The sequence below is a fragment of the Pantherophis guttatus genome, chromosome 2 (genome assembly GCF_059756535.1).
Source record: "Pantherophis guttatus breed Tessera chromosome 2, ASM5975653v1, whole genome shotgun sequence".
NCBI lineage: Eukaryota > Metazoa > Chordata > Lepidosauria > Squamata > Colubridae > Pantherophis > Pantherophis guttatus.
The window spans coordinates 12,701,887-12,724,304 of NC_142064.1; the positions used below are offsets into that span (position 1 = coordinate 12,701,887).

Below are 22,418 nucleotides of genomic sequence, written 5' to 3' on the forward strand. Positions count from 1 at the left end.
TTCGATTTTATTTCTGCTTTTTAAATTTTGTATGTATGTATTTTATTGTTGGCTGTTCACCACCTTGAGTCCTTCTGGAGTAGGGCGGTATATAAATCAAATAAAAGTAAAGTAAAATAAAAGTCTCTCCAAGCTCCTTGAGAGCAGCCACTGGGCAGAATTAACGAGACTGATGGGAATTTTTTTTCTTATGTGTTTAGCATCTCCTTTTGCTTGGGTCAACTGAGTGTAGATCCATTGGTTCTAACAGGAATTGACTGACTGGCTTATTGACTGAGCTTGATATCATGGGCTGAAAGAATGTGACTGAGCCATAGTCACCCAACTGTCTTTTATGCCCAGGGCGGAATTAAAATTTACCGTATTTTTCGGACTATAAGACGCACTTTTTTGTTTCCCAAAAGGGGGTGAAAATGTCTCTGTGTCTTATAGACCTAATATTGCCGAAGCCCTGCACGCCCACCAGCTGTTTTTTGGGCTCTGCATGCCCTGTTTTGGGGTCTTTTTTGGGCCTTTTCCAGCCCGTTTTCGGGGCTTTTTTCAACCCGTTTTTAGGCTTTTTTCGGCCCGTTTTCGGGGCTTTTTTCAGCTCGTTTCCAAGGCTTTTTTGGCCCATTTTTTCTGAAAAAAAAAGCCTAGATAACGGGCTGAAAAAAGCCTTGAAAACAGGCCAAAAAAGCTTCAAAAATGGCCCAAAAAAGTCTCAAAAACGAGCTGAAAAAAGCCTAAAAAATGGGTGGAAAAAAACCTTAAAAATGGGTCGAGAAAATCCTCCAAAACAGACTGAAGAAAGCCCCAAAAATGGGCCAAAAAAAGGCTGGAAAAGGCTTGAAAAAAGGCCTGAAAAAAGGGAGGCCAAAACCTTTTTTTACTTGTTTTCCCCTTCTAAATTTAGGTGCGTTTTATAATCCAAAAAATATGGTATTTGGTGAGTGGTCCAAAGTTACCTAGACAGCTTTCGTGCCTAAGACGGGACTAGAACTTACCGTCTCCTAGTGATTGGTCCAAAGTCACCCATCCTGCTTTCACGCCTAAAGCAGGACTAGAACCCACAATTCCTAGTTTCTGGCCTGATGCCTTAACCACTAAACCAACCTGGCTCTTGTCTGATGGAAAAATACTCGGATATAAAGCAGCTCTCTGTGTTTCCATCAACCTATGAATGCAGCACCCAGGAAGGTGTTGCAAGTATGAATAAATTATTGCAGAGCAAACCTTAGAGACCATTTCCCCGTAATATGTCACATTGCAGCCTGCTTTCACTTCAAATGTTGTGGCGCAGTGGTTAGAATGCAGTACTGCAGGCTACTTCTGCCGACTGCCTGCAATTTGGCAGTTCGAATCTCACCAGGCTCAAAGTTGAGTCAGCCTTCCATCCTTCCAAGGTGGTTAAAATAAGGACCCAGATTGTTGGGGGCAAGAGGCTGACTCTGTAAACTGCTTAGAGAGGGCTGTAAAAGCATTGTGAAGCGGTATATAAGTCTAAATGTTATTGCTATTGCTAAGCCAACCACACCCTCGGGGAGAGCAACTTTACACTAGGCTGATCTATCATTTCTTCTCCCTTGCTTTTTGACATAGTCCTTTAGTTTGCAATGGCTGAATAACCAAAGGTTCTGAAGCACAAAGAGGGAATATCACTATTCTATGGATGTCCAGTATTACTTTCATCCATCTATAGCAGTGTGTCTCAACTTTGGCAACTTTTAAGATGTGTGGACTTCAACTCCCAGAATTCCCCAGCCAGCCACGCTGGCTGGGGAATTCTGGGAGTTGAAGTCCACATGTCTTCCAGCGGCCAAGGTTGAGACACAGATCTACAGGAAACAGGACTTCCTCCTCCAATAAAACACTCAGCCTTGAATGCATCACCCACCGACCTTTAAGCCGGAACCTTACCTCATCTGCATGCCAGTGCTCCAAGAACACATGTCCTTCCTCAGCAAGAGGTTGTTCAAGGCCACAGCATTGATCATGTAGAAGAGCTGCTTAATGGCCTGTTGGATGATCTCCGGGTCAAGGCCCTGGTCGTACATGATACTTAAAAATGTGTTCAGTTGGCGGATGAATGCTTCCAAACTGTAGGTGTTTTCGCTGTCCCCTCTGCTGGAGCTTCGTTTGCGGTAGCCCATTGGCTTGACACCTGACAGGCCCTGGATACTTTCATTTTCCAATACCGCAGTCACTGAGAGCAAAAGAAAGAAAGAAATATTCAAAACGGTGAGCAACGTAAGCCGTGCAAATTCTAATTTTCTCATAATTGTTCACAATCGGTGTCTCTTGCCTTCCCTGCCCCGCCCCATGCTCTCCTCCCCATGCTGGCTGAGGAATTCTGGGATTTGAAACCCTCATGTTACCAAGGTTGGACAGCCCCGTTGTAGATACCGTATTTTTCAGAATATAAGACACTCCGGACTGTAAGATGCACCTACCTTTTTTGGGGAGGAAAACAAGAAAAAAAATCTGCCTCTGCCTCCCAGCATCCATCCGATATTCATCTGGCCTGTTCACCGCAGCCCATTCACTGCTGCGGCCCATTCGCCACCGCCCATTTGCCGCCGTGGCCCATTCACTGCCCCGCCCCCATTTGCCACTGCCCATTTGCCGCCATGGCCCATTCACTGCCCCGCCCCCATTTGCCACTGCCCATTTGCCACCATGGCCCATTCACTGCCCCCGCCCCCATTTGCCACTGTCCATTCGCCACCACCTGTTTGGTGCGGCCTATTCGCCACAGCCTGCTTGCTGCAGCCTATTTGCCGCAGCCCGTTTGCCACGGCTCTTTCACCACCGCTGCCCATTCTAGAACAGCTGATCAGCACCGCACCAATCCTCCTCACCCCCGCTGCAACATTCGCTGTATAAGACGCACTGAAATTTCCACCCACTTTTAGGGGTGAAAAAAGTGTGTCTTCTACTCCGAAAAATACAATAATTGTACTATTCAATTATACTACTTGGTTGAGTTAAATATGCCTTTCACCTATCATGGGCTGCAAGACGCCTTCGGCAATTTTGATGAGTTGCTGGTAGATCTGGATGGAGAGATCACTCAGGACCTGACGGTACTCGGTGAGGTCAAAGTTCTTCAGGCAATGTTCATTCTGCTTTGGAGTATTTTGGGTCATAAAGCCCTGCAAAGGTAGAACAACAGAAAACAGCAATGTATGTAACAGCAGATTGGATTACAATTATGAAGAGAAAAACACCAAGTATTGTAAGGTTGGTAGGTAAAGCAAACATTTGTGGAGCAAATTCTGAGGAGAACTGGAACTTTTGGGGGTAGATTTTAGAAAAAAACCCCACACATTTAAGGTTCACTTCCAAGATGGCTACAGGGTACAATACAATTCTTATGATGCCTAAAGCAGGGGTGTCAAACTCGATTTCATTGAGGGCCGCATCAGGGTTCTGTTCGACCTCGGGGGGCTGGGTGTGTGTGGCCAGGGGGGGCATGGGCAGCTCATTTTTGACTGCGACAGCCTCCTGCAGCCCTCTGCCAGCAAAAATGGCGCTTGGGAGGGCTGCGTGCACCTCCCCCGAGCTCCGTTTTCAGCCACAAAGGCCTCCTGTAGCCCTCTGCCAGCAAAAACTGAGCTCCCCCCCCCGCATTCAGCCCTTCCAAGTTCCCTTTTCACTGGCAGAGGCACTGCAGGCTGGTCCTTCGCTGTTTCCAGGATGGCCCTGTGGGCCGGATCTGACTCGCGGTCCTCGAGTTTAATACCCTTGGCTTAAAGAGATGTTTCAGGCTTCCATGTATTCCAGTTACTTGTATAGGAAGATTCCCATAGGGTAGGTCTGCTACCAAGAGCTTCTCTCCAAGTGACAAAGATACCTTAGTGAACATTTGCGAAGTTAAGAATGAAGTGTGGAGTTTTATTAATATTTACACCTACAAAGTGTGTAAAAGAGATCAGGAGGCAAGAAAGGAAAACTGGGATTCATCACCTCTCCTTGCCTCAGACTAATTTTCATTTTGATGTTAGTTCATGCAATCGGATAAAAAGTGGGATCAGGCATTTGGTCTACCACCAATGGTGCAGTCCTGTGAATGCTAACTCAGAATTGAGTTCAATGAGGTTTATGTTCAGGAAACTGCAAAGTTTATAGAACAAAACTATTGCTTGTTCTTTTAATTAGTTACATGTTCAGCCCAATAGTCAGATCTATGATTCACTAACATCAGCGGATACTCAAATTGGAATAGTAGCTATAATTTCAAGCCAAAATTTATAAGAGGCAAAAACATATGCTAATAGCAAATTAATTTCCTCTTGGTCAACTCTTCCATCCTGAAGAGACAGCAATAGCACTTAGACTTATATACTGCTTTACAGTGCTTTACAGCCCTCTCTAAGCGGTTTAAGAGTCAGCCTATTGCCTCGTCAACAATCTGGGTCTCCATTTTATCGACCTTGGAAAGATGCAAGGCTGAGTCAACCTTAAACCCTGTCAGGATCGAACTGCGGGATGTGGGCAGAGTTAGCCTGCAATATTGTCTCCTAACCACTGCGCCATCAGAGCTCAGACCTGGTATGGAATGGTATCATGTGATATACAAATAGTCCTCGACTTACAACAGTTCATTTAGTGACCATTCAAAGTTACAACGTCAGTGAAAAAAGTGATTTACGACCATTTTTCAGTTACAACCTTTGCAGCATCCCCGTGGTCACGTGATCAAAATTCAAAGGCTTGGCAACTGGTTCATATTTATGATCTTTGCAGTACCCTGGGATCAGGTGATCCCCTTTTGTGACCTGACAAGGAAAGTCAATGGGGAAGCCAGATTCACGTAACAACTGGGGCAAGAAAGGTCTTAACATGGGGCAAAACTCACTTAACAAATGTCTCACTTAACAACAGAAATTTGGGCTCAATTGTGGTTGTAAGTCAAGGACTACCTGTACTTTACATGAGATGCGTAAATTGCAGAAAACTCCTTAGCAAAACTCCTACCGATCTCAACGTGAATATATTCACTGTAGTCTGGAAATCTCAAGACATACAGGTAATCCTTGATTTACAACCACAATTAGGACTGGAACTTCTGTCACTAAGCAATGTGGTCAGGGGTGGGCTTCAAAAATTTTAGCAAGGAGTTCTCTGCCCAGTTGCTGGGTGGGTGGGCATGGCCTAGTCGGCCTCCTTCAGCACGGGGGTGGGGGAGTTTTTGCCCTCCCCGGGCTCCGGAGGTTTTCCTCAAGCTCGGGCTGTTTCCGGAAGGGCGAAAACAGCCTCCCCAGACTCCAGAGGCCCTCTGGAGGCCAGAAACGGGCTCATTTCTGACCTTTCTGAACTTCCAGTAGGCCCGTTTTTTGCCCTCCCTGAGCTTCCGCATGCACCCTGCGCTTACCTGCACCCAAAATGGGCTGCGTGGGGACTCCTGGGAGGGACGGGGTAGGCGGGGCCAGCCAGGAGTGGGATTTGGGGATTCTCCGAACTGCACAGAATCTTAGCTAGAGGTTCTCCCAAACCCTTGAGAACCCCCAGCAGCCCATCTCTGGATGTGGTTGATAATCTGTTAAGCCTAATTTTACTACCATAGTCATTCAGTGAATCACACAACTCTTCAATGAATCCAGCTTCCCCCTCTGACTTTGCTTGTCGGAAGCCAGCTGGGAAAAGTTGCAAATGGTAATCACCTGGCCCTGGGAACCTGCAACCATTGTCAATTATGCTAATTGCCAAGTGTCCAAATTGCGATCGCACGACTACAGGGATGCTGCAACGGTTGTACGTGCGAGGACTGGTCATCATTTAATACTGCTAAGCTGCCCAGAGTCGCTTTGAAATGAGATGCGCAGACCGTCTTCTGCCACCAGTAGCCTCCCACCAGGCAGTCCGCTCCCACAGAGAGGGTCTCCTCAGGGTGCCATCGGCCAAATTATGTCGGCTGGCGACACCCAGGGGGAGGGCCTTCTCTGTGGGAGCCCCTGCCCTTTGGAATGAACTGCCCCCAGAAATGCGTAAGATCTCCGACCTCCGTGTATTTCGCTGTGCCCTCAAAACCTTGTTGTTCGGCCAGGCCGGGCTATCAATGTAAAGATTTTAATTGGTTTTAAATGTGGGATTTTAAATTTGGGGGTTTTATAATTGAGCCAATTATTTAATAATTTTAATTATTTTTAAATTTTGTCTGTCTTTGTGCTTTTAATCAGGCTGTACACCGCCCTGAGTCCTTCGGGAGAAGGGCGGTATAGAAATAAAATAAATAAATAAATAATAAATAAATAAATAAATAAATGTAATAAATAAATAATAAATTTTCATGATTGTTGTGATTTCAAAAGATGGTTAGATGAATGGTTGGAAGTTAAGGACCACCTGTAATGAATGATCATCCATTAGAGAGAATTAAAGAGAGATATTTTTAGCAACAAGGCTCTCATCCTCGGTGCAACCGTTCTCTCACCGTATCTCCGCTGTATTGCTTCAGACAATGTAGAAGGCGACATGTGTTGGATAGCCACAATGATGTCATCTCAAAGTCCTCGTTATGTTTCTACGGAGAAGCCAAACAAATACCATGAATCTTTTCCTTGGGTCAGTTATGCCATGAAAAGGATGAGCAACTAGAAACGCAGCGTCCTACTCTAGAGCCTCTCAAGAAAGTGGCATACAAAGAGTTGTCATTAGATAAAATAATAAGTAAGAATCCTTGCCGTTAGGAGGACTTCGCTTGAAATATCAACCTCTTATTTCCAAGCCTTGTGTTGGAAAAAGAGTGCTGGGCAGGGGTGAAATGTAAAATTTGTTACTACCGGTTCTGTGGGTGTGACTTGGTGGGGTGGTGGTGGTAATGTGACTGGGTGGGCGTGGCCAACTTTTTTTTTTTTTTAACTTTTCAAAGCATTTTTTCTAATGCTTTGAAAAGCCTCTGCCGATCAGGCAACTCAGCTGGGATCGTCAGAGACTTTTCAAAGCATTTTTTTTACCAAGAGGTTGCAGAAAAAAATGCTTTGAAAAGCCTCTGACGATCCCAGCTGAGCCACGCGATCATCAGAGGCTTTTTTTTTTAACTTTTAAAAGCATTTTTTCCTCAGAAGAGGTTGTAGAAAATTTTTTTAAAATTTAAAAATAGCCTCTGATGTTCGTGCAGCTCAGCTGGGCATGGGGTGGGGTGGGGTGCCGGTTCTCCAAACCATCCGCCGCCATCGCTACCGGATCAGGCGATCCGGTCCGAACCGGGAGCATTTCACCCCTGGTGCTGGGTTTCCAGGGGTCTGCCTGGAAGAAAAGATAGATCAGGGAGTCTAAAGGAAGGACCTAAAGGAGAGAGGAGAAGATGTCGTAATGGTCCATAAAGGTCCCTAGAGATGCTTCTAATTTGCTTCCTTTAACAGAATAATAGAGTTGGACGGGACCTTGGAGATCTTCTAGTCCAACCCACTGCTGAAGCAGGAGACCCTACATCAATGAAGGCTAACCTTTTACTTCACCGCATGCCGTCCTGTGTGCCGGAAATGGCAAGCAAAACCATCCCGCCTGGACCGCGCAGCCTTGCTGGCCTTCGTGTGCACAGGAGCGCTGAAACCTGGAACAGCAGCGTTCCATCGCACATGAGTACACCGGCACCCGAACTTCCGGTTTCCGGCATGAAGGTGCATCCGATCAGCTGGCCATCACGCATATGTGTGACGGAAACTCGGAAGTTTAGGTGCCGCCGCGCACATGTGAGACAGAATTCTGCTCTTCCGGGTTTCGGCACTCCCGCGTGCATGAAGTCCAGCTGACCAGTCCATGTGTGTGCACAGGAATGTGGCAGAGGAACCACCGAGGCCACGCGTCCCTCATGGGATGGTTCTGCGTGCCGCTTCCAGCATGCCTTCCATAGGTTTGCCAACACGGCCCTATACCATTTCAGACAAAGGGTTGTCAAATGTTTTCTTTAAACCCTCCAGTGATGGAGCACCTACAACTTCTGGAGGCCAGTTGTTCCACTGGTTAATTGTTTTCACTTTTAGGAAATTTCTCCTTAGTTCTAGGTTGCTTCTCTTCTTGGTTAGTTTCCATCCATTGCTCCTTGTCCTACCCTCAGATGCCTTTGGAGAATAGGTTGACCTCTCTTCTTTGTGGCAACCCCTGAGATATTGGTACACTGCTATCATGGCACCTCCCCACCCTCTTGTGCATTATCTTTCATTTTTTTGTATGCTGCTTATTTTTTTACTGTCTTGCTTTCTGCCTCTCTAGTTTTCTATGAAAAAAAAAGTACCCTGATGATGTTATCTAGTTGGGTAATGAAAGCTTGCAACATTAAATCTTCAATTTGATCGTAATAAAACTTTCTACCTTTCCAATTGGAATCTTTCTCATGCAGTCTTTGGTTTAAGTCTCAGTCTACATGTGGAACTAGATTGTGTGGTCTAGAAATTCTGAAGACTGCAGTGGAGGCAATATAAAAACCAACCAGTCTTGGATTCTCCATAAAATCTCAGTTTACAAATAAACTTTACTTTCTACTTCGTCCTTTATCTCCTACTTAAAATATGTTTGTTCCGTAGATACTATGAGTCATCTCAAAGGTATGCATCATCCAATAAATATACCAAACAGAGTCTACCTGTGAAAGAGGAATTTTTTTTTTACCTTTAATACTTTTTTAATGCCGTTAATAGTGGAGGTGAGCAATGAATGCACTTTTTGATCATCATTAATGTAATCAGCATGTCTGATGCACATAAAAAGGATGTAGGCAGGCAAGCAGGGCACAGTGGCCGATACCGTTTGGGGCTTCAGATCTGTGAGCAGGAAAGAAACCACAGGATTCCTTAGCAACTTAAATATAAACTCTATACTGATGGGCCCTGGACACTTACCTAAATCAAAATTAGTCACCAAATTATTTTTATTAACTGATCTCATTCCTCTAGCATAAAATATATTTAAACGTCTCTCCTATTTTTAACAATCCAATTATTCCCATTATATATTTTGGAGCAGAACCATGCCACGCCAAGAAAAAAAAAATGGAAATGAATAATGCTTGACAATAAATTGTTCATGTGTAAATCAGGTTTTTCAAGCTTTTAAAATGACATTTATGCTTCTTCTCAATGTTATAAAGACTTTCCCCTTTTACAAGAATAACAATGGTAGAATCAACCCTGTTTCTCCAAAAGTAGGACCCAACCGGAAAATAAGTCCTAGCATGATTTTTCAGGATGCTCGTAATATAAGACCTACCCCCAAAATCCCAGTTAAGATTGTCAGCCAGATAGATGCATTTAGTACCATATTTCTCCCAAAATAAGACCTAACCAGAAAATAAGCCCTAATGCGTCTTTTGGAGCAAAAATTAATATAAGACCCGGTTTTATTTTTGGGGAAACACGGAAATGCTTGGGGAAGTGCTGGGTTCCCTTTCACTGGACACATTTAAGAGAAAATAGGCAGCCCTTTTTAAACATGGGTTTCCCAATGAACAGGATGGAGATTACTTGAACTACTTACAATAGGCCAATTTCCCTTCAAACCCTACAGTCTTATGACTCTGATGAATAGATTTGTTCTTACTTTGGCAGCAAACTATTACAAATGCCATTTATAACTACAATATTAAAAGCCAGATTGAGAAGCTGAACAAAACCGTTTTACCTGTAATGAGATTTTTTATGAGTGAAGATTCATCCTCTTCGCAATATTCTAACATTCCCTGGAAGTCTTTTTCCTTCCTTTGGACGGCGACATGCCGGCTGATTTCGTGTTTCCGCTTTTCAGACTGTGTAACGGCTTGATCAGCTGTGAAAGACAAATCAAGAACAAACTCAGTCCCTTTCACAGATGGCGTGAAGCAGCCACACTCTTCAGAGGCCCCTCCGAAGTCTGGTTGACTCAGTGGTCTGTCCCGGCTCATTGGAGCTACAAAAAATGATAACTGAGGTAACACAGATATAAAATGAAAGTTCTGATTCTGGTTAAAAATCCAGGAGGAGGTTATGGAACTGTGTGGTTCCTTCTCATCTTCTTCAGAGTAAATTCTATGGTAGAAACCAGCATTACCTTGAAATAGAACCATAGCCGCCCACCTGTACTCTAATGGCTATGATTAATACTGAGGTCTCATATCATGAAAACTAATTATAAAACATCACGTTGTATTTTACTCCTAGCAACCACCTATATTAGAAAGCTAGAAGATACGGTCCATTTCCTGGTCTTATATAGAGTAGCACAGGGCTGTCAAACTCGCGGCCCATGGGACAGATGTGTCACGCGCTGGCGACGCCCCTGCCCAGTTTAGGGAAGGCGGGAAAAGTCCCGATATGTCATGTGATGCCACGGTGATGATGCGGGTTTGACAGCCCTGGAGTAGCATTTGACCACAAAGGCTGCCAGCAGATACCTGGGAATCTCATGTCCAAATCTTTCTCCTTTAACTGCTACCTGAAAGAGCTTGTTGCACTGGTCTGGAGATTACACCTATATTGGATATATTCCACCTTTTACTGAATTTTCTCCAGCACCCGCAAAAGAACCCACTCCACAGATTTTTTTTAAAACATTGGTGCTGAGAAGGAAACTAACACATGTGTTTGGAAAAAACGGCTGTCCAAATAATGGATCTTTTTCATCAGTTATTCAATGGAAAGAAGATTTTACTGTTCTTTCTAAAATATATATATATGCATGTAGAGACATACATATGCACCAAAAGTCAAGACCCATAAACAATCCATTACAGAAATCACATTAAATGCTCATTTTGTTTATCGTTTTCTTTTAAACACTTCTTTAATCATTTGACATAGGCGTTTTGAGCATTTCTGCATACAGTAATTTTTCTCCACAAACATTATTAAAACATTGTAATTGACCCATGGATCTTATTTTTTGGTATTCCATATACTTATGCGATACACAATCATAGAAAAGTAATGGAATTTTAAAAAGATTTTTAGGGGTTTTTTTAAATTTTCTTTTTGCATTTTCATCCCCTTCTTTAACTTTTAGTTTGCATTATTATCTTTTGGTATATTATTCACTTAATAATAGTTTAAATGAAATGTTTTACTTTAGTTTTTGTTGATAATTGCATTATTTTTGTACTTGTATTCATTCAAAGATTCGATGAAAATTGTATATATAAAAAGATTGAACTGGAAATGAAATGAATAAATCTTATCCCCATTTTACCATTTTTCTGATTCTCACCATATTTCAGTGGTTTAAGTATAATGCCTGCAGTTGCCAGAGCTATTGCATCGTTTGTTATACCTAACCTCACTTTCAGAATTTAGTAAAACTCTCCGGATTTAGCTCTAGAGCAGGGGTCTCCAAATGTGGCAACTTTAACACCTGTGGACTTCAACTCCCAGAATTCCTTGGCCAGCATGGAGTTGAAGTCCACAAATCTTGTAGTTGCCACGTTTGAAGACGACTGTTTTAGAGAAAACATATATCATTATAAGCATTAGACCAATCTGACATGTAAAAAATAAATAACCTTCAACTACGAAGATGAAGATGGTAATCAAATTGTGGCTTTATAACCTTGCTAAAGATAATGGGTAATTTCTGCTGCTTTGCCTTCACCAGGGAACAAATGCCGCAGTGGTGAAATGTATTAAAAAAATGGATATGAAGACACAATTCAAGTAACTTTGTGCCAGTCAGTTTCATGCCTATAAATTATAATGACAAGAACCATCTGTGCCAGTTGCCATGAGGTAGTAGAGTCTTCAAATCCTTCGGCTGAATTTCATTTAACGATCAGATTTCTGGGAACCAGGATTTGGGATCCAAGCTGCAGTAGCTAATCACTCTGTCAAGCCATCAAAATCAGAAGAATATATTTCTAATATGCTGCTTCATGACTGCAAATATATAGCATTCTCTAAAAATCCACCTTTAAAGCAATGAGAACCAGCAGGTGGAGACATTCTCCTGATACTGCAAATAGCAAGACCGAAGGAAGATTTGACCATAGCAGGGGGAAAAAAAACTTTTTAAAGTTTTCTAGTCTTGCCCCTTTCAATAAACAGAAGAGCAAATATCCAATCAATGAAGACAACTATAGTAGAAGGACAATGTAGCTCTCTGAAATGCAAAAATATGTTTCAGGACAGGCAGGTATGTCAATTTAATACCTGCCTCCCACTTCTTAAAAAACAGCTGAACCTTCTTAGGATTATATGGGAGCTAAAGAAGGAAGCTGCTAGACCAGGGGTGAAATGCTCCCGGTTCGGACCGGATCGCCCAATCCGGTAGCGATGCAGGTGGGTGGTTCGGAGAACCGGTAGCAAAAATCCCTGCCCCTCCCCCATGCCTGCACAATCATCAGAGGCTTTTTTTTTTTTTTACTTTTAAAAGCATTTTTTTCTACAACCTCTTCGGCCGAAAAAATGCTTTTTTAAAAAAAGCCTCTGATAATCGCGCGGTTCAGCTGGGATCGTCAAAGATCCCAGCTGAGTTGCCTGATCATCAGAGGCTTTTTTTCTTTTAAATGCCTCTGACGATCCAAGCTGAGTTGCCTGATCGTTAGAGCCATTTAAAAGAAAAAAAGCCTCTGCCGATCAGGCAACTCAGGTTGGATCGTCAGAGGCATTTAAAAGAGGTTGTAGAAAAAATGGTTTTAAAAGTTGAAAAAAAAATGGCCACACCCACTCAGTCACATTACCCCCCCAAGCCACGCCCACAGAACCGGAAGTAACAAATTTTAGATTTCACCACTGTGCTAGACCCCAGAAAAGAAGTTGCAAACAGGTGCTAAGTTGCATCTCACAGCCCTGCAAAGGATGTGGGAGAAACCACCAGGAATTGTCTATGGAGATTCTCAGTCATCCAGGTCATAGTTGTCCCAAAGGTGCTTTCTCAAGAGGCAACTGGGCTTTCTTTGTTTTTCATTGAAGACGTTTCGCTTCTCATCCAAGAAGCTTCTTCAGCTTAGAGCTCAGAGCTGAAGAAGCTTCTTGAATGAGAAGCGAAACTTCTTCAAAGAAAAAAAAAACCCAGAAATTCCAGCTGCCTCTTGAAAAAGCACCTTTGGGACAACCAGGAATTGTGATGGCTCCTAATGCAGGTAGCCTTTGTTTTACAGAACTTTATTTAGTGACCGTTTGAAATGACAAGGGCACTGAAAAAAGGGACTTATGACTGTTTTTACACTTATGACCGTGGCAGCATCCTCATGGTCACATGATCAAAATTCAGATGCTTGGCAACTGACTCATTTATGAGGGTTGCAGTGTCCCCACTGGGTCATGAGATCAGGTGACCTTCTGACAAGCAAAGTCAATGGGGAAGCCAGATTCACTTAACAACCATGTTACTATGAGCCATGAGCTATGGTGGCGGAGTGGTTAGAATGCAGTACTGCAGGCTACTTCTGCTGCCTGCCGGCTGCCTGCAATTTGGCAGTTTGAATCTCATCAGGTTCAAGGTTGGCTCAACCTCCCATCCTTCTGAGGTTAATAACATGAGGAGCCAAATTGTTGGAGGCAATAGGCTGACTCTGTAAACTGCTTAGAGAGGGCTGTAAAGCACTGGGAAGCAGTCTATAAGTCTAAGTGCTATTGCTAACTTAACAAAGGCAGTGATTTGCTTCACAACTGTGGCAAGAAAGGTTGTAAAATGGGGCAAAATTCACTTAACTGTCTTGCTTGGCAACAGATTTGGGGCTCAATTGTAGTCATAAGTTGAGGATCACCTGTACGCCCTTCCTTTGAAAAGTAGCTGCACTTAGTCTTCCCTCAAGCCTTATTTAGATCTCAGAGCAAGGCTGCCAAACTTGAGCTGAATAGAATAGAATAACAGAGTTGGAAGGGACCTTGGAGGTCTTCTAGTCCAACCCCCTGCTTAGGCAGGAAACCCTAAGCCACTTCAGACAAATGGTTATCCAACATCTCCTTAAAAACTTCCAGTGTTGGAGCATTCACAACTTCTGGAGGCAAGCAGTTCCTCTGATTAATTGTTTTAACTGTCAGGAAATTTCTCCTTAGTTCTAGGTTGCGTCTCTCCTTGATTAGTTTCCACCCGTTGCTTCCTGTCCTATCCTCAGGTGCTTTGGAGAATAGCATGACTCCCTCTTCTTTGTGGCAGCCCCTGAGATATTGGAACACTGCTATCATGTCTCCCCTAGTCCTTCTTTTCATTAAGCTAGACATACCCGGATCTGAATCCTTTGCTTCTCTTGGTTTAAAGGCAAGCCAGCTTTTTAGCCATCTAAACTGAGTCCTTCGGGAGTAGGGCGGTATAGAAATTTGATTAAATAAATAAATAAATAAACTATTTTGTCAGTATGGAACAGAATATTAATTTCAGCGGCAGAAGGGGATGTGAAGGTTACCTTCGTAATCTTGCACTTTCTTCATATAAATCCTGAGCTGTTTCTTCAGCTTCTTCTCATTCTTTTCCAGTTTCTCCAGCATCTCTTTCAGGTCCTGAAAAAAACAGGAAGACATCCCAGATCAAATTCAGCCACTGCTCACATGGAGCATTTTGCCAAGACCAGTTTAAAAACAGCAAGAAGTGAAAAGAAAAACAGACTTTCCTTTGCAGAGGCGTTCACATATTTGTTTAACAAATGTACAGAGCTGCCCAGGGGAAATTAGGGGAGGAACCAGATAAAACCAAGGTGCACAAATCCAATCAAAAATGAAATTGGATTGAGGCCCCTAAAAAAGCACATTATCAACACATAATCAAATCTAGACTCTCACTAGAACTCCATCAATGCTTGGGGGAAGAAGCAATTGTTTATAGGGTTCTGACTGTCTGCATCTCAAGGGTGGGGGGGGCAGTGGTGAAATCCAAATTTTTTTACTGTGGGCGTGGTGTGGCTTGGTGGGCATGGCAGGAGAAGGATACTGCAAAATCTCCATTCCCACCCCACTCCAGGAGAAGGATACTGCAAAATCCCCATTCCCTCCCCTGGGGAAAGGATATTGCAAAATCCCCATTCCCACCCCACTCTGGGGCCAGCCAGAGGTGGTATTTGCCGGTTCTCTGAACTACTCAAAATTTCCGCTACCGGTTCTCCATAACCTCTCAGAACCTGCTGGATTTCACCCCTGTGGGGGGCCCCTGTCCCACAAGACAGATGCCATGCCAGAATAGGCACACATCTAAGCCCCACAAGGTGCACCCTTTTACAGCAGGGGTCTCCAACCCCCAGTCTGTGGACTGACACCAATCCACGGCATGCTAACAACTAGGCCTCGCAAACAAACAAAGCCCCATCCATAGGAGGCAGAACATGAAACCACGTCCCCTCTGGTCCACGGAAAAGGCTTTCTCCACGGAACTAGTCCCTGGTACCCAAAAGATGATGGTGGGGGTGCTGTTTTACAGAGAGGACCCAGAGCATACCTACGGTGCCAGATCTTGTTGGAACCACTGGGCAGAGGTGATCTATAAGAAACTTGATCCTGTGCCATAGAAGGCTTTAAAAGCGACAATCAGCACCTCGAATGGCACTCAGAAGCTTACTGAGAGTCAATGCAGCTCACACAGCTGCAATACAGGTAAGTCCTCGACTTACACACCCGTCCATTAAGTGACTGTTTGAAATGACAACAGCACTGAAAAAAGGGATTTACAACCACTTCTCGCACTTACAATGGCCACAGCATCACCACAGATAAAAAATCCAGGGGCTTGGCAACCGGCATGTATTTACGATGGTTGCAATGTCCTGGGGTCATGTGACTGCAATTTGCAACCTTCCTAGCCATCTTTTGGCAAGCAAAGTCAATGGGAGAAGCGGGATTTACTTAACGACTGCATGGTTCACTTAAGGGCGGCAGTGGTTCGCTTAACAACCGTGGCAAAAAAGGTCATAAAAATAAAAACACTTCCACAATTTTTTTCCCCACTCAAGAGAATCTATGCTGCAGTTCAAGACATCTGTGTCAAAAGGATGAAGGACGCTTGTCTCAGAGGGGTGACCTCTCGTGCGGTCAGAGCCTTCTGGCCATATGTAGTTAGTTATGGATTTGCATCCAAAATAATAATAATAAAAAAAAAACTGCAGGAAACTGAGGAGAAAGATGCTGTGAATCAGAGATTTTCTACTCGAGCACGGTCCATTCAAGACAGGTGATTAATCACCAGCATTCAGCTTACCCAACCTAGTAGAACTGTTGTGAGAATAAAGTAAACATCTCATTTATGCTTTAATAATATTAAAGGCATTAAAGGTTCCTAATAAAGCTGCCTTTTGCAATTGATGGATGGGGACTTTGTCAGGGCTGACAGGTGTTCACGTGATGCTCCAGATGTTTTGGGATTGCACTCAAGGCACCTATCGCTGTTGGTATTATCTTTGCCTTTTTTTCCCCTCCCCTTGCCGCAGTTGTTCTACTTTTATTTGCAGGCCTTTGTATTTTGTGATGGTGATGATTATATTCTCATCAGACTCAACTGAACTGAGGGCCTTTGGTCGACCTGAATTTGTTTTTTTTCTTTTCTCTTTCGGGAGGTTTATTTCAATCTCTACCAAGCCAATCAATTATACATTGGGAGTCAAGTAATTTTGTCAGGTTGCTATGGCGAGCCTGAATTACTCTAAAGAGCAAGTTGTCACATTGCTTTTCGAGACGCCCTCTTCGGGTTCTTATTTAACGTACCTATAATTTTTACTGAAAACTTGGTTCGGCGAAGGAAATGGGGATCGTGTGGTTTCAGCATGTATACAGTGGCCTTTAGAGCCCGTTTATAAAAGCTGTAAACCCAAGAAGCAACGTTGGGCAAGGTTTAAGGGACCCATATTACTGTTATTTATTTTACAGCGTGTGTCTGCGTGGGAAAAATGTTCCACAGTGGAGCCGATGAAACAATAAAATACTGTTAAATTGTCTGGGGGATTTTTTTTTGGGTGGTGGTGGTGAGGAAATAATTTTGAAAGTGTTGTTTTATCCCATTTTATTTGTACAAGTCAAGGAATTGTGTAGAACGCTCTGTCCTATTTTCGTCCAACAACTACCCTGTGAGAAGAACTGGCCCAAAGTTACCCAGCCAAATTCTGTGCCTAAAGGAGAACTAGAACTCCCAGTCTCCTGACTTCTAGTCCAATACACCTCTGGAAAATTTAGAAGGTAGGGCAAATTTAGACCACCTTAACTTTTTTTCTTTCTTTGATCTTGTTTCTTGTGATGGCTCAATCCATACTTCTTTGGCAGTATTTATTACGTGTCCTGAAAACTAACTTGGAAAAGCTCACACCAGTTCTGTCTGAATGGGCGACTGCGTTTAAGTACTGTATTCTTTGATTGTCCTCAAGGAAAGATTTATGCAGGTCATTTACTTAGCAGGCTTCAGATATTGCAGGGTGGCCATTTTTCACTTTAGATTGTTTGCTTCCCTAACCAAACTGGGACTCAATCACATTGTACACCTGGATCAAGTCTCTTAGGTAGAAGAAAAAAATCTCCTTTGGGGTGGGGCATACCTTTTCCTGCTCCCCTCCCAAAAGTAGGAATGCCCAACCTTAGCTACTTGAAGCCTTGAAGAGTTGAAGTCCACAAGTCTGCAATAACTGAAGCCTGCTAAGTAAATGACCTGCATAAATCTTTCCTTGAGGACAATCAAAGAATACAGTACTTAAACGCAGTCGCCCATTCAGACAGAACTGGTGTGAGCTTTTCCAAATTAGTTTTCAGGACACGTAATATCTACTGCCAGAGAAGTATGGATTGAGCCATCACAAGAAACAAGATCAAAGGAGAAAAAAAAAGTTAAGATGGTCTAAATTTGCCCTAACTTCTAAATTTCCCAGAGGTGTGTTGGACTAGAAGCCAGGAGACTGGGAGTTCTAGTTCTCCTTTAGGCACAGAATTTGGCTGGGTGACAAGAGTTCTTTTCTCTTAGTCCAATGCGCCTCACAAGGTAGTTGTTGGAGGAAAATAGGACAGAGCATTTTACATAATGACTGGCTGGGAAATTCTGACCCATGGTCTATATTAATAGAGTGCTAGGGAACAATGGCTGGCTGAGGAATTTTGGAAGTTGAAGTCCACAAGCCTTCAAGTTGCCAAGGTTGGACACCCCAAATCTAAAGCATACAGCTCTTGAGGTGGTCACCCATCTCATGAGCTTCACATAGAGGAACAAGCTCTGCTGTTTCAACACTTTTTTTTTTAAATTTGATTTATATGCCGCCCTTCTCCGGAGACTCAGGGCGGCTTACAATGCGTTAAGCAATAGCCTTCATACTTTTGTATATTTATACAAAGTCAGCTTATTACCCCCACAAACTGGGTCCTCATTTAACCTACCTTAGAAAGGATGGAAGGCTGAGTCAACCTTGAGCCTGGTAAGATTTGAACCTGCAGAAATTGCAGGCAGCTGTGTTAATTACAGGGTGCATTAAACCACTGTACTACCAAGGCTCTTGGTAACACTTGGCAGTGTTAGCAAAGCACATTTTGGCTGGTTATTGGATTAACTCTTTTTTCTGGATTGCAATAACAGTGAATCACAAATGAAGCGAGCCAGCTGATTTTCCACAAGAGGCTGCTTCAGGTTGAAACTACACTCAGCAAAAACGGCTCAGTTCAGCAGATCGTGTAAATTTATGGCTTTTGAAGGACCTCACATTTATTTACAGGATGGTCTGCTAGTCAGAGGATATGTTTTGGCCCTTTATGGATAGTCCTCAGTTTACAACCGTTCATATAGTGACCGTTTGAAGTTACAACAGCACTGAATAATTTGGCCGACGACCGATCCTCGCAGTTATGACTGTTACAGTATCCTCATGTGATCAAAATTTAAGCAACTGACAATTGGCATGTATTTATGATGATTGCAGAGGCCCTGTGTCACGTGATCCCGGTTTGTGACCTTCCTAGCCAGCTTCTGACAAACAAGTCAATGGGAGAGGCTGGATTTGCTTAACGACTGTGTGATTCACTTAACAACCGTTGCAAAAAGGATTGTGAAATTGGGGGCAACTCACAACAACTGTCTTGCTTAGGAACAGAAATTGTGGTCCCAATTGTGACTGTAAATCGAGCGCTACTTGTACTGCTGCTGAACAGTATTCAGTAGGGAACACGCCATGAACCCAGACATGCAAAAGAAGCTCCTGGAAATCCATCCAAAATTGTTCCATACCAGGCTTATTACTCAACCATGGCAATACTGCTGCTGCTGCTATTATGCCTTTCTATCCAGAAGGCAGATTAAGCATATTCCCACAGGGAAACTTTATTTTTATCCATTTTGTTATCTAAAAATAGACTGACCTGAGCAAACTTCTCAGACTAATACCTGGATCCAAATATAAACATCCTTTAGTGCATGAATGTCTCTGAATTTTGTAATTCGAGTCTTGGCTTAAAAAAAGAAACCCCCGTAAAATATTCATATTAAAACACACTTAAAGCCTAAGTTTGATATTTGTGATCGCTGTTGCTTTTAGAGAAGTGGATCAAAGAAACAATGGTAAACTGACGTGGTCTGGAAACAGCGATCGGTCCATTCCTTCTAAAGGGAAATTCAAGTTAGAATCGTGCTGTACTAGGCAAACTTTTTCCAGGAGCACCAGTGAGGGGAGGGCATAGCTCAGTGGTACAGCCTAAACTTTACAACTGGCTACTGGGCGCTGTTGGTTAAAAGCTGCAGGTCAGGGGTGTCAAACTGGATTTGTTTGAGGGCCAGATAAGCATTGTAGTTTTCCTCTGTGGGCTGGCTGGGGGGTTGGGGGGAGATGGAATGGATGCCTTCTGCAGCACCCTGCTGGCCAAAATGGGGATCGGGGCCCCCCGCATGTGACTCCCCCCCGCCCTGTTTTCAGCCTGGACAGCCTCCTGCAGCACCCTGCGGGGGGGGGGGGGGGGGCTCCTTATTTTCGGTAGCAGAGGCACCATGGGCTGGTCCTTTGCTATTTCCAGGCTGGTCCTGTGGGCCAGATTAAAGCACCCTCAGGCTGGATCCAGTCCGCGGGCCTTGAGTTTGATACCCCTGCTGTAGGTGGTAGGAAACTCTTCTGCCCCAACTTCTGGAAAAATGTTCTAAGGAAAGCTAGAAGGGGCAATAAAGTCTACTGGTTAGGTCAACTACCTCCCTGATCTTCTATATATGATATATTTGTTGTGCTTTGTGTAAGGACAATGCATAATAAATGTGTATAACCATAACACAGAAATCCAGTTTGGTGTAATGCAGAGGTGGGTTTCAGCAGGTTATCTCACCAGTTCTGGAGAACCAGTAGCGCAAATTTTGAGTAGTTCGGAGAACCGGTAAATACCACCTCTGACTGGCCCTGTCCCCACCTATTCTCTGCCTCCCGAGTCCCAGCTGATTGGGAGGAAATGGGGATTTTGCAGTAACCTTCCCCTGGAGTGGGGAGGGAATGGAGATTTTACAGTATCCTTCCCTGCTATGCCCACCAAGCCATGCCCAGCAAGCAATGCCCACAGAACCGGTAGTAAAAAAAAATGAAACCCACCACTGGTGTAATGGTTAAGGTACCAGGCTAGAAATTGGGAGGCTATGAGTTCTAATCCTGCCTTGGGCTCCAAGCCAGCTGAGTGACCTTGGGTCAATCACTCACTCACTCTCTCTCAGCCCTGGGAAGTAGGCAAGGGGAAGCTATTTCTGAAATCTTGCCAAGAGAACTGCAGGGACTTGTCCAGGCAGTTGCCAGGAGCCAACATTGATTCGAAGGGCGAAAACAAAACAAAACAAAAAATTCTAAACAAATACAGGTTCTACGGACTGTTTTAAGCAATAAAAATCGATTCAAAACTAACCCTACAGTTAGGACACGGAAAGAGATCAAATAATAAACCATGCACTATTTTACACACCTGGAAGGAATGCAAGGTTTTTAGTATTGAAAAGATTGCTCCATCCCAAAATTACCAGTAACTGAAACCAATAAGGGCCCCTTGGAACAAAATATTCCAAAGAATATTTGGAAGTTCAAAAAGCAGTTCTGAGAAGCTGAGGCGATTTCGAGATTCCACCAGTTCCAGAACAGTCTTCCCAGAAGTTCTTAATGAAATGCTTTTATTGCATTTATATTTCTTCCTCCCACCCAGCCGCCATTTTGCATATTGCATCTTTTACACCGCACATACAGAATACAGAAGAATAGAGCCGGAAGGGACCCTGGAGGTCTTCTAGTCTAACCCCCTGCTCAAGCAGAAGACTCTATACCATTTCAGACAAGTGGCTGTCCAGTTAAAAGTCTCCAGTGATGGGAACACCCACAACTTCTGAAGGCCAGTCATGCCACTGGTTATTTATTTATTTATTTATTGGTTAGATTTATATGCATAGATTTATATGGTTTATTGTTCTCACTCTTAGGAAATTCTCTTTAGTTCTAGGTTGCTTTTCTCCTTGATTAGTTTCCATCCATTGTTTCGTGTTCTGCCTTCTGGTGCTTTGGAAAATAGGTTGAACTCTCCCCCTTCGTTATTGCAGCCCCTCAAATACTGGCATACTGCTATCATGTCACCCCTAGTCCCTCTTTTCTCAAGATTAGACATAGCCAATTCCTCCAACCGTTCTTGGTATGTTTTAGTCTCCAGGCCCTTAATCGTCTTAGTTGCTCTTCTCTATGAGTAACTTCTCATACACCTATGAGCTCTACATCTATGAGCAGGTCTGGCTAATCAGTGAAGGCAGTGGTGGGATTCAAAAATTTTTTTACTACCGGTTCTGTGGGTGGGGCTTGGTGGGTGTGGCATGACTTGGTGGGCGTGGCAGGGGAAGGATACTGTAAAATCTCCATTCCCTCCCCACTCCAGGGGAAGGATATTGCAAAATCCCCATTTCCTCCCGATCAGCTGGGACTCGGGAGGCAGAGAATAGACAGGGGCAGGGCCAGGCAAAGGTTGTATTTACTGATTCTCCGAACTACTCAAAATTTCTGCTACCAGTTCGCCAGAACTGGTCAGAACCTGTTGAAACCTACCTCTGAGTGAAGGCCACCCTAGAGTATTTTTTTGACTGAAGAGTTGGGCACCAATCTTTCAAACAAGGCAAATTATCATCCTTGGTAGAACCAACCCTGCGTTTTTGCTTTTTCTCCATACCAGGTTTTCGCTGGTCAGCCGCGAGATTTCCTGCTGGATGCCAAACTCCACTTGGGCTTCTGGGGACAACTGGAGCGTCTGGAGGAAGACTTCATGTTGTTTCTCCATCGCTTCCTTCAATGTCTCCATCTGGTCCTTTAGGACTTCTATTTCTTCTTCATATTCCCTTCTCTGTTCCTGGAGTTGAGCCTCAAGGAGCCTGAAGGGGGGGAGAAACGAGAAAGATGAGGACATTTGTCACTCAAATAATATTAGATACTTAAGATACCCAGAAACTGCCATAATGCTTCTAATGATGTGATGGACCAGGGCTTGGATTCACAGACCAAATGCTTTTAAGAAACTGTAGGCAGATCTTAGATAACAAAAGACATCTTCCAAGGTTTTTTTGTGTCATGTGAACAGGAAAAGTGTAGGCTCGCTGAT

At 43.6% G+C, this 22,418-nt stretch overlaps 1 protein-coding gene across 7 annotated transcripts in view; it reads right to left on the reverse strand.

Annotated features, from left to right (window-relative positions):
* MYO5B (myosin VB) overlaps window positions 1-22,418 on the reverse strand; it is a 321,534-nt gene that overhangs the window by 7,038 nt on the left and 292,078 nt on the right. For all 7 annotated transcript variants that reach the window (XM_034401761.3, XM_034401760.3, XM_034401759.3 and 4 more), the window contains 7 exons: window positions 21,993-22,191; window positions 14,291-14,384; window positions 9,601-9,744; window positions 8,593-8,744; window positions 6,416-6,505; window positions 2,984-3,134; window positions 1,900-2,185 (listed from right to left, as the gene is read on the reverse strand). In XM_034401761.3, coding sequence (XP_034257652.2) covers window positions 1,900-2,185; window positions 2,984-3,134; window positions 6,416-6,505; window positions 8,593-8,744; window positions 9,601-9,744; window positions 14,291-14,384; window positions 21,993-22,191 — 1,116 coding nt within the window. The remainder of the gene's footprint in view (window positions 1-1,899; window positions 2,186-2,983; window positions 3,135-6,415; window positions 6,506-8,592; window positions 8,745-9,600; window positions 9,745-14,290; window positions 14,385-21,992; window positions 22,192-22,418) is intronic.